This window comes from Rhipicephalus sanguineus, chromosome 3 (genome assembly GCF_013339695.2).
Source record: "Rhipicephalus sanguineus isolate Rsan-2018 chromosome 3, BIME_Rsan_1.4, whole genome shotgun sequence".
NCBI classification, from domain to species: Eukaryota; Metazoa; Arthropoda; class Arachnida; order Ixodida; family Ixodidae; genus Rhipicephalus; species Rhipicephalus sanguineus.
The window spans coordinates 159,830,563-159,843,768 of record NC_051178.1 but is presented as its reverse complement, the minus strand read 5'-3'; the positions used below and the strand labels follow the sequence as shown (position 1 = coordinate 159,843,768).

At 41.4% G+C, this 13,206-nt stretch overlaps 1 protein-coding gene across 1 annotated transcript in view; it reads right to left on the bottom strand.

The window, feature by feature from the left end:
• The window catches only part of LOC119386031 (uncharacterized), a 163,669-nt gene that overhangs the window by 1,301 nt on the left and 149,162 nt on the right, over positions 1-13,206 (bottom strand). Inside the window, exon 2 of the mRNA XM_049414201.1 lies at positions 9,942-10,241. Coding sequence (XP_049270158.1) covers positions 9,942-10,241 — 300 coding nt within the window. The remainder of the gene's footprint in view (positions 1-9,941; positions 10,242-13,206) is intronic.

The following is a 13,206-nucleotide window of genomic DNA, read 5'->3' as shown; positions in this document are numbered from 1 at the left end:
TTTTCTGTGATATCTTGTTATACACTTCTAGTAGTTGCTCTATTTGTGTCATTTAAGCCTGGTGCTGTGCGATGGCAGTGCGCGTTAAAGAAAACCAGATTCCCAAAATTTCCGGAGCCCCTCCGCTACGGCGTGTCTCATAATCATATCGTGGTTTTGGCACGTAAAACCCCAATTAATATCGCGAGGTCATCGCTTGAACCGATTGTTAAATCGCCTGCCGCCATAAAAATTCGTCTGCTTTTAAACGCACTGGTCGCCTCGTACATTTTCTGTGAATAAAATGCAACGGTAATAATGAACTAACGTGCAAATCAACTACAATGCAGTAGACGGGGCCGCAGATAGACACAAAACGCTTGTCAAGCTGCTCAGAAGCGTATGTATCGCTGGTTGCGTCACCATCTACTGTGCTGCGCTCGATTAATCCATGACAAATAGCAAAACTCTTCTATGGTGAGGATTTCAACCTGACTGCGCAAGGTTTTTATTTTTTTATTCATATACCCTAAAGGCCCACTTGGGCATTACATAGGGGGTTTTGAGACAGTTGTATGAACAAACTTGCAAATAAGACTATTGGTAATATACACTGAAAATAGTAAACAATATAAAACATACTACTATTAATACAGGTTGGGGTGCGTAGCATTTATTTCAGGGGTCTCGAACTCGTTTCAGCTGTGGGGCCATCGTATCCCGGCCGCGGCTGCTGCATTTCCGATGGAGGCGGAAATGTTTGAGGCCCGTGTACTTAGATTTAGGTGCACGTTAAAGAACCCCAGGTGGTCAAAATTTCCGGAGCCCTCCACTACGGCGTCTCTCATAATCTTATCGTGGTATTGGGACGTTAAACCCCAGATATTATTATTATTATATTAGCTGTGGGGCCACAGTCGCGAAATTTTTTAGTCTCCCGCAAGGGTGGGGACAGTGAAAAACTGAGAGAGGAAAAGATGGGGAGGGGGAGGGGCATGAAAAAAATTGTCAACTAACGTTGCCATTTCAAAGACGGCCTTTTCCATATACCATATTGTTGACGATGGAACGCGTTTATTTACAGAATGGCCCACGAACCCAATTTCCGAGCGGCGCGCCTACCGGCCGAACATCGGAGTGACCCGCCCGTGCGCAGCTTGATCTGCCTACCATGCGTCGGCCTCGGTCATCGTCTCACTGGCCTCGCCTTTGATCTCTACCACCTGGAAAGCCGGCGTGGCCGACGGAGGTGAGGTCGCTGGACGTACGGCTTTTCACAAAAGTATACCCTGCATCTGCACCACAATTGTGAGGATTGAACGCGTTTATTTACAAAATGGAAAATGAATGCAGATGTACAGCTCGGAGCGAAAAACAGTTCACCGAGCCGCTCGCGAGCAAGCCTCGTTCTCGTCCTCTTCATCTACTTTCTGATAGCGTGTTTAACTATATTTGTCATTTGTAAAGGAGATTTGATGTCAGGTTTTGAGAAACATATCGACACTGATACATAGACGGTTTTACATAAGACACATGGGTGCGGCCACAAATGCTGTTAAATCATTTTTTTTATTTTTTATATAGCGACGTGAATTAACAAGGTCACTTAACGTCGAATGCACCAACCCAACCGTTTTCATGCGCACGCGTTGTACTGTAGCACTGTTTGTTTAGTTCAAGATACAAAACAGCAAAGTTAACAGCCCAATACGTGGGCACCAAAAACCATCAGTAAAATAGTCTATAGAAGGACCGAAATCTATACGCCGATAGTGAAGTATCGAGTTTTTATTTCACCGTTATGTTTAAGTGTATGGTAACCACATGGGGTGCCTTATGAAAAAATGGTTAGATCAGTCTCGCCCGAGTTGCTCACGAGCGTATTTATTAAATAAATGAAAGGAAATATCGGACAAAGACAGCCATATGCAGGCTGGGCCGCTGGATAGAGATATACGGGCCATATGTTTGAGAACATTGATTTAGTTCTGCAGAAAATTTACAAGAAGGCAATGCATTTGACTGAATCATATTATGTGCTGGTAGTAACAGTAAGTGTGCATATAACTGCAAGCTTAATTGGAAGTAGTACAGCATGTCTATATAAATTATAAGTGACAGACGTGTGTGTCAGTTCAACTAAGCTTATTAAGGTAGCGTATGTTCTGCTTGTTGCTGTGTTTGCCTGGGAAGAAACGTGTCAATTATTAGTCCTGTCATGACATATATTTGTTTGATGAACCAAACATGTTCTCTCTAATACCAATTCTTTTAAATAGTGGAGTAGCACCATTGCAAAAACTTCTTATCACAAGTGGCTTGGGATGTGATGGTGTATCAAGAACATTACTTGATTTTGTGGTACCGTAGTTTTCGCTTTCCTTTGTACTTTGCTAAAGAAGCATGAAGCAGAAGTGAGGTCTTATTTGCAGTATTCACAACCAAGATGTATCAATCAGGGAAAGGGATGACAGTGCTGCTTTAGTTTATGCAGTTATAAATTGAAGAATGTCATTTCTGATATATTTACATGTTTTCTGATCACAGAATTCTGGACAGTGTGGTTATGCTGATTTTGTGGCGTGCCAAGCACTACGAAATTGAACAGACGAAACAAGGGGACTGGATCAAGGGCTACTTTTTCTTGTTAGACACAACCTACTAATGCAAACAGACAATGAAGCCAAGGAAGGCATAGCGGAGATTATTTTAGTTTTTAACTGTAGTGTGGTAATTTTTACATAAATTGAAAGGAATTAAAGTCAACAAAAGAGACACTTGCTCCTGCCAGGGACTGAATCTGTAACCTTTGGATAGTGCGTCTGATGCTCCAATGGAGCTGCAACAGTGGTCATTGTCCCATCCATCCCATTGAGCACCTCAGTGTGTAATCCCAACAGTACATGCTAGTGCTACTTTTGGCCATCCTGGCGTCTTGTAGAACTCTTTACGAGCTGGCAGCTGGCCAATGAACCCTTGCATGCTACCTGAAGCCATCAAGTCTACCGGGACGAGACCCTATAGCTATGAAAGGACAAAAGAAACGTAGTGAATTAAGGGCTCATTGAATTGAACAGACACTTGTAGGGCACAGCATGAGCCCTGCATATGAATTGACTTTAGTGCAACAAGGTTTTTTTTTGAAGAGTTCAAAACTGGGCTTGTTGGCAAAACATACCCAAGATTTAAAACCATGCAAGAGCAGCAGAGGAGACAGAAAAGCCAACACAGTGCTCAATCTTTGCTGTAACCTCTGGTGTTCTTACACTTCTACTAAGTCTTCAGCTATCTTGAAATCTTCACATTCATGATGTTCTACAATAAGGGTGGCTCGTTACCATACATTGTGTACATAGAGCATACACTGATCTATTAATATTGTGATGAGAGTGCTGATGGAGATTTCTGTGCAAGTTGCTTATTCGGCAAACTGTATTCTTCATACTATTTTAGTACGCCAGTGTGGGAAAGCTTGACATGTAACGCATAATTAAAATTGTCTGCAAAAATCCATTCCTCCACTAATATTTGCTCTTAATGCATCCTATGCTCATCATTCATGGCCTGTTTTGGTGTATCAACGGATACTTGTGTTAAGCCATCATGTTTTATATGTACTACTTGTGTACTGTAAGGCCTCTATTGTGTGCAGGTTATGGAATGTTTTGTGGCATCTGTAATGCATGTACCCAGCATAGACGACTGACTGTTCAAGGAACTGAAGCAGGGGACAGCTTGCTGTGAAAGATGGGAGCATTCTTCCTCTGGTCTGGACAAGCCCATATTAAGTGGTAGGCATTGGTTTCCTTCTCTACAAATGGGCAGTTCGAGAAGAGTAGCTTGGGCTTGTTGGTGCGTAATGCGAGTAAAATAGCGCACACTTAGAGTAAGCAGTATGACACAAGCGCTATCAACAGATGAATATTTGAAATAGCAGAGAAAGACTTGTGTACAGAAATGTGTCAGGTGAGTGTGCAAGTCACACAGGCATGACTGCAAACGATCTGAAATCGGCACAAAGGATCGGTAGTTCCTTTACGGGCAAGCTAACAAAAGGCATGCTAACACACCGTGTGCCTAACTTCTCAATCATTTTGGCTTCTATTATCTCACGGACTGCATTTTCTTTACTGTTCACAATCACGTCAACTCCGTCAAATTCAGGCTGACATTCACACGTGCTACAGTTGCATAGCTAGGTGACCATTTTTGTGCTTTTGTAGATTGCAACGGTGTTCTCTCAAACGATCGTTGAGGCATCTAGCGGACTGGCTAATGTAGAACTTTCCGTAATGCAGTGGGATCCGATACGCAGCATGATCAATGCATCTAACAAACGTACATCTATGTTTCTTTGAGCATGTCGCTAGTAGCTCCTTCCTAGGAACACTACTATTGCAAAGGCTGAAAGGTTTTTGAGGGGCACTAAACACAACAGATACATCAACGTGACCAGCAATCTTCTTGAGATTATGCACAATATCATGCATGTAAAGCGCTACACAACAATGCACTCGATGGTGCGGGCAGATAATTCGTGAAGTAAAATTTCGACCACTGCTACCTGTTGATTCTCGGATAACCAGCTTCCAGTAAGCGACCTATTCTTCAGCGCAAAAACACTAAAGTGAATGCCCTCTGCGTGTTAATATATCTGAGAAAGCAGCATAGCAAGAATCTATTTCTAGCTCCTTGCTAGAAAAACTAAATCTGCTGCAGTGTAATGATCCTTTTCAAACGAGATATTCTACCTTAATGATAATTTCAGAGAGCACCGTGGCAATCAAGAAAAGCACAAAGACGGTCTTCTAGCTATGCAGTGCGACATGTGGATGTCAGCAGGAATTCGATAAAGTTCATGTGATTGTCAAAAGTAAAAAGTTAGTCTGTGAGATGATTGAAGCCGAAATGACTCAGTGGTTAGGCACACGATGTGTTAGAACGCCTTATATTAGTTTACCCGAAAAAGAACTTGTATTCCTTTGTACCGATTTCAGATGGCTTGCAGTCATGCCTGCGTGACACGTGCACTCACTTAACCTCTTTCTTTACATAAGACTTCCTCTGCTATTTCAAATAAACAATTGTTGTTAGCGCTTGTGTCATGTTGCTTACTCTGTCCCTGTCTAAGTGTGCGCTATTTTAATCATCCAACTGAGAAACTTATGACACTATATGTGAGGAACACCAAGACAGGAAAGAGTATGTAATAGCAAGTGCTTGTGATATTGTTCAAACACACAATGTTGCAACTTGCCTGCAGCATAGCTTGCTCCTTCACAGCTCTTTGCAAACGGTCGTGCAGTTGGGCACACTTCACCCTGCTGTTCTGGGTCACAGAGAATGCGGCCGGTTGGATCAGCATGATGTGACATGTACCCAAAAAATATATCGTCTGAAGGACACTCACCATTGATACCTTAAGCTCAAATAAAGAGCCAAGGCTTTTATGCTTCGTTACAGCCTCTACAATGGAAATCTCAGACTTCCAGTCACATGCTTTGTGCTGCTTACAAGTTGCTCCTGTGATCACTCGAACCATTCCTGTCACTCTCTTGTCATCTTTGAATGACACCAGCTTCTCTTCTGATGAGCTCGTGAACACAGCAACGTTGCTGATAGTGCATTTCAATTTTAAATGCGAAGCATTTCTTAGCGAACCTCTGGCACTTTGAGCGTTTCTATCTACGTATCTATCTATCTATCTATCTATCTATCTAGCCGCCTACGTCTGGGTGCTCTCATGATCATCTCCTTAACTTGGTGAAGACCAAAATTTGCATGGGAGGGTAAGAAGATTTGACGAATATGATGGCCGGGTCATGACATGAATAACGTTAAAATCCTGTCGGGTACGTCGTCAAACCCTTTCCATTAGACACGTGTGGCACATACCCGTTTACCACGGGCCGCGGTGTACGGGTATGCGCCACAGGTGATTGACAGTTTATATCTACCCAGGAACGGCGAGAACGGACATTGGTAACTTAAATGCTAGAGCGTTAAGGAAAACCAACAAAGGCAGCGTTGACTCAACGAATGGAATGAATGAAAATTATTTATTTATTTATTTATTTATAAATACTGCGATCTTTCATTTGAAAGATCGTGGCAGGGTGGGAAAATGTTCGAAAATATGTACATACATTCAAAGGAACAATCAACGTGCAATAACTAAGTACGATGTGAATATACAGGGCTAAGGTTCAAAAACGCTTATTTCAGTAAATTCGTGGAGTAACACAATACAGAGTAACATAATACATAGTAACGTAATACGCATAATACATGTTACAGACTAACACAATAATTACAATAAAGCAAATAATACAATACAATAACTAGTGATGGTTTAGGCGAGGCTGTTTTGAAACAATGACAGTGTGTTATGTAAAACGATATCATTTGCAAGGCTATTCCAGTCATTAATAGTTCTAGGGAAGAATGAATACTTGTAGCAGTTAATCCGTGAAGTTAAAGGGGTTATCATTTTACTGTGTCGCTTGCGAGTGGCGTAACCGGAAGAGTACTGAAGGATGCCTGTAGTGTCAACATTTAAATGGCCATTTATTATTTGAAAGAAAAACTTAAGTCGGCAAATGCGGTTTCTGTCCACAACGGATTGGAGGCCACTTTTTATTAATAGCTCGGATACCGATGTTCTACCGTAGGAGTTATAAATAAAACGTAAGCCTTTCTTTTGCACTTTTTCTAGTTGATTAACATTCCGTTTAGTGAATGGATCCCATATTATCACAGCATATTCCAACATTGGACAAATGAGTGTTTTGTATGCTAGCATGCGTACTGACGGGGTAGAATACTTTAAGGATCGTTTTAAAAAAAGAGTTTACGTAGACAGTTACCTGTAGTTATGTCAACGTGTTTGTTCCAGTTGAGATCATTAGTTATCCATAATCCAAGGTATTTGTATTCTGCAACTTCTGTTAGCTTGACGCTATTTGTGCCGTACTGATAACATAAAGGATTTTTCTTTAGTGTGATTTTCATATAAACTGTTTTGTTGTAATTAATTGTCATTTGCCATTCCTGGCACCAAGAAACGACCTTGTGAAATTGATTATTGAGCCTTATCTGATCCCCAGCAGATGATACTTTCGTGTATAACACACAATCATCAGCATAAAGCTTTACATTAACAGAAAGACCATTGGTTATATCATTTATATATAAAAGAAATAAAAGAGGTCCGAGGACCGAGCCCTGAGGTACGCCGGAATCTACAGGAAGTTTGCTAGAGCAGCTGTCATTAAGTGAAACAAATTGTTGTCTGTTTTGGAGGTACGCTCGTATCCATGCTATCAGTTTCGAATTTTTCAAGATATATTGCAATTTATGAAGTAATTTTGTATGCGAAACTTTATCGAAAGCCTTTTGAAAGTCCATAAAAATGGCATCTAGCTGTTCACCTTCATTTAGTGCGGTAGAAAAATCGTGGATGGTTTCAACCAGCTGTGTAGTGGTTGAATATCCACGTCGAAACCCATGCTGTGCTCTTGTTATTACTTTGTGTTCCTCAAGAAATGTAACAATGTGTTTGTGAATTATGTGCTCTAGAATTTTACAAGCTGTTGAGGTTAACGAAACCGGTCGATAATTTTTTATTTGAGTTTTGTCACCTGCTTTGTGTAGGGGCTTAATTCGGGCAACCTTCCAGTCCTCAGGGAGCACACCTTCGTTCAGAGACCTATTATACAACACACACAAATATTTTGCACACCACTCTGCGTACCGTTTTAAGAAGGCATTCGGTATCTCATCTGGTCCAACAGATTTTTTAACATCCAGATTTAACAATAAATTAAAGATACCCTCTTCGGAAATGGTGACATCTGATATTGGTGGTAGGTTTGCATCGAAGGGTGGGAGATGATTATTATCTTTTGTATAGACACTGTTGAAATAGTTATTAAAGGCCGTACAGGCAGCTTTTTCGTCACTCTCAAATTTTCCATCTAAAAGAAATACATCGGTAGAACACGTGCCTGGAGTGACCTCTTTCCAAAATTTTCTTGGACACGTCTTAATAAATGACGGTAATTTTTCGTTAAAATACTTTTCTTTGTCACGAAAAGACTTTTCTTTAATTTCTTCACGTATATTACAAATAATTGCTTTTAAATCAGGACTTTTAGCCTTGTTCGACCTTTTTTTTAACCGTTTCAACTTTCGCTTCAGTTGTAGCGTCTCTCTTGTTATCCAGGGATTGTGATTTTCGGCTTTCTTTGTAATTAAAGGGATGAAACGCTGCACACAATCTTCAATTATTCTCTTAAAACAAAGCCACAGTTCTTCAACGCTACGATTGCCTGCATTGAAATGATCATATTCAAGGGCCAGTACATCAATTATAGATTCATCATCTGCTTTTGAAAAATTGGGAAACCTTTTCACCGTCGTCTGCTGATTAAGTGCAACTCCCTTTAGTGCCAGCACCACAGCCTTGTGATCCGATATGCCGTTTATGACGCTGCACGACATGCTTTCTTTTATATTGCCACTCACAAGATATATATCTAGGATAGATTTCGTCCCCTGATCTGTTCTAGTAGGGTCGGTAACTATTTGCGTCAAGTCATATTGAAACATGATATCGGATATTTCAGTATCCGCAGCTTGAAATGGGTCTGATGAAAATGTTTCCCAATTCATGTTTGGCATATTAAATCTCCCGCTATGATTAATTTATCTTCGGTTTTTACGTGACAATGAAGGTAATCCTTAAGCTTTGCGATAACATCGAGGGAAGCATTGGGTGGCCTGTAAACGACACCAAGAAGATATCTAATATTGCCATTGTACACTTTACAGAAGATGCTTTCTATGTCTTGAACGTCTGGCATTTTTACAACACGTGTTGTATTCCTAAAAAGAACAGCAACGCCCCCTGCCCTCCCATCTCGATCCTTACGGTACACTCTGTAATTTTTCGGTACAAACTCACTATCAAAAACATCATCTCGTAGCCATGTCTCAGTTAGCAACACAATATCTGGGTCATGCGCTAAAAGCATGCCTTCCAATTTCTCAGCCTTATTAACAATACTGCGGCAATTCACATTTAGCATCACTAAACATCGTTCATCTAGTTTCCCCGAGCCTTAATTTGGTTAGATAACTTATATCTCTTATTCTTATCATCATCCCAACAAAAAATCTTTCCATCAATGCTTATTTTGTCATAAACTAACTTCACTTTAGATCCATTTGTGCGCTCACGCGACGAACTTTGCCACAATTTTTTTCGGATATCACGAACACGAGCGGAAAAGTCTTCACTTATCGACAGCTCGGTGCCCTTCAGCTTGGAACACCTCTGTAGAATAGCTACCTTGTCCCGGTAATCGAGTATTTTTATAATTACTGGTCGTTCTTTGCCATTCTTTTTTCCCAATCTGTGACATCTTTCTATGCCACTGACATTCACTCCCAGCTTTCCTTCAAATAAGTCCGTTTTTATTATTTCAGTAAGGTCAGCAGTCGTTTCATTAGCTTCTTCCCTCAGGCCAAAAACAATCAAGTTATTTCGTCGACTTCTGTTCTCTAACTCGTCAATTTTCTTGACCGCAAATTCCAAATCTTTCTCAAGTTGTGTTGCTCTTTGCTTTAAATCGTTTACATCTGTTTTCAGTTCAATCAAAGGCTTTGTCTGCATTTCGACAGAACTCATCCTTTCAGTCAAGCTAGCAACTTCTTTTTCAATTTTTTCTTGTTTTGATAAGACACTGTTCATCATATCAGTCATGTTTTTTTTGTCCTGAAAGAAGCTGCTGCAGTATTTCTTTATCCGAAGGGCCAGGGTTTGCCTCAATATCCCCGCAAACTAACAAATCCACACCAAAAATACAAATACATGAGAAAAAGCTACCAAGTGGGCGTGGCAGCAACACTAAAAAGCGGTTATCACTGCGGTAACATGGCGCAGGCAAGTAGGAACTAACCTGCACCACAAAGACGAATGGTTTGGTGAGCATTTCGCCCGGAGTGCCGCTGCCTGGCCCACTGAAGTTCGACGGAGGTACGCAGCTTCTTATAGCCTTTGGAAGGTCCGAGGCCGCTGACGTCACCGATGTTGGCGCATGCGTCGGAGTCGGGACAAAGGGAAGGATGGCTTCTTCGATAAGACAACGGTGATCACGCAGTCGAATCTCGATGCCGTGATGATCCTTCCAGTCATGTGACGGGTCTGTCAAAACGGAGGCATATTCAGCAGCTTCCGTTCCGAAAACGGCAGCCACAACCTGCACCACAAAGACGAATGGTTTGGTGAGCATTTCGCCCGGAGTGCCGCTGCCTGGCCCACTGAAGTTCGACGGAGGTACGCAGCTTCTTATAGCCTTTGGAAGGTCCGAGGCCGCTGACGTCACCGATGTTGGCGCATGCGTCGGAGTCGGGACAAAGGGAAGGATGGCTTCTTCGATTTAGGATCCCTGCAGGAATCGAACCCAAGCATTCTGCGTGGCAATCGGGTATTCTACCACTGAGCCATGCCAGGTCTATAAACTGGTTTGGAAAAACAGCCTACGCAGGCGTAATATCGGTGCAACGTCAATTGTGGTTGTGGTGCTTGCTATCTAATTTTACAAGAAAGCAATAAACACTACTTGATACTCCTACGATGTGTACTCCTACGATACAGGCATCATATCAGATTAACGTCTGTAGTTCCAGTGTTGGCTCCGCTTTTATTGCAGTCTAATAAACATTACGTTTTTATTCATATGATTCAGCAAGCTATATTGAAGCATTGCTCGACTCCGGAGGAATACACTAACGAACGTTACATATGATATACACATCACCGCACCGTAAATTGCACTTAGTCCGCAAGAACGACGCAGTGTCCACTTCATTTCTTACGAGGCTGGGCGATGGCCTCATGCTGACCGAGGATGATGCCCGATTGATTGACAGCCGCTTTGTAGACTAGGCTACGTAGGCCACATACGCCCAGGTAGTCTACGAATACGACAAACACCATCCACTGATGTTGGTCCACGTAGCACTACCCAGGCCTACCAGCCTCGATGGCCTATACCTCACCAACGCGAAGGGTGGCTTCAGGTTTCTACTTGTCGCCGGCTCGTCGACAGCCGATTTGTCGACGAAATGACCGAGGCATGAGGATGTAGATGCGGTCACTGACCAAGTCAAGGTGAAAAACACAGAGACGTTTCGGGACCCATACGGGTTCCTTGTTCACACTAAGCAGGCAAGAGCCGTGTGTCGCTTTTTTATGCTAAAATGTGACGTAATTAACGGGTGTAGGTGTAGAAACCGAGGCATCCTAGAATTCCAACAGCTCTACTATACCACATACTTCACTACACATGGACCCCTCGTCACCACGATCACGACCGGATCCTATAACAAGTCATGACCAGCTGCTGGTGCTCACTGATCACGGTGACGATGCCCTTGTTCAAGAACTGTCAAGAACTTCTTCCACACATGAACACGAGTTCGTGAAACGTGCGTGCGTTCTGGGGACACATATGCGGCTCTTCAACATATATATGTGTGCGTATAAAATTTAAACATATCCTTAGCATCATTTTGTAATGTGTCGCTCAGTAAAAAAAGTTACGCCACAGTCACCTACCCGCCGCCTGCTTCGCATAACATCGACTCCCGCGGTACGTGGAATCTGCCGAATTTTTTTTCTAAGGATATATGATATCAATAGCTGCATTAGTAAAGAGAAATGGGAAAAAGCATACCTGAAGCTATGTCTCGCTAATGGCTGCAGCCGACCTCACTTTCATGAGGAACAGGCACTCAAAGATGGGCAAAAAATGTCTCAATAGAATCTGATTTCTTGTGTCACTGTCTGTCATTGAGATGCCGTTTTCGCTTACTTTTTTATCATATTTTTCACACCTTCCATGGTGAAGTAAGATGCTCAGAACGAATGAAACAAGTTAAAATGTTTTTTCCCATCAAGCCGTCCAACTAACTTCTTTTCAGCGTGCAGTTCTATTCTTTATAAAGCACTTCAAAAACTTTCCTACTGAACTATACATAATGCAAGCTCCCTCCTTCTGTGAAGCACAGTGTTTAAACCAAAGGGCATGTGAACTTCTGTGGATTTTTGTTCTTGGTAGTGCATAATTGCAAGCTTCAGTAGTTGCCAAGTCTTAAATATGTGCTGTTCATAACATTTTGACTGCAAATAACTTTTGTTCATTAGCCAACTTTATCACTGCATTGGTTCTATTCGTATTGTTGTGTTGTACAGAAACAGGGTGAAATATTTCCATGTTCTCTAAACCTTTCAGACGCCACCAATGAAAAACTGTCTGTAAATGCGTCAAACTGATACATCATTTCAAGGCACTCGATATTCTATTGCAACAAAAATAATGTCATAATGCATTAATTTATGTGTGTAATAGTAATTATAATTCAATTGTAATAAATATCTGTTTATTGTAAAGTCATTCATGCTACGTTCTTACATTAATAGAATAAAATCTTACGCCAAAAATATAGTGCAAATTTGTTTTTATGTATGTTCATTTGGAGTGAAGAAAAATTATACTTTTGGCATGGCTCGCAGGAAGGAGCCCTTCGAACGACTCGTTGAACAGTGTAGTGCCTTCAGCAAACTGATAATATACAACAGTACACTGCCAAATGAAGTTAAATGAACACAAATTTATTCTGCAGCAGGTTCATTTGATCCAAAGCTCAACGTATCTTGTTCAACGTATCTTGATCAGCGCTTCTTGTCATTCCTCCCTGTGTGCGTTGTCTTGCTTTTCGCGCTGCTTACTTCTAAGGTATCTTGCTCTCTATTAGTCCTAGTCGTTACCAATGGCAAAAATAAGTGGTGCACACAATTGTGTACATAGCGTGTCAAAGGGTTAAAGGTTAATTTTCTGGAGAGTCCTTTGCTTTGTAGGTGGCCAAGTAAAGCCTCACTTTAGTTGTAATTATGCACTACATTAATTGAAAAGCTAACATTAGTGATAAGATTCAGTGAAACATAAATACTCCGTATCATCAGATCTTATTGCCAAGGGCCTCTATGCACTGTGTGATCTTTTCTGCATATGCAAGACGTAGAAGTGTCAAGGGTGAATGCAAAAGAGATCATCTTCAGTTTTCTCTGCTCTGAGGTGTCAATTTTATTTTGAAGGGCCTCACATAAGTAGTGCTTAAGATTTGACAAATGATTTTGTGTGCTTTTTTAAGATTTCAGGG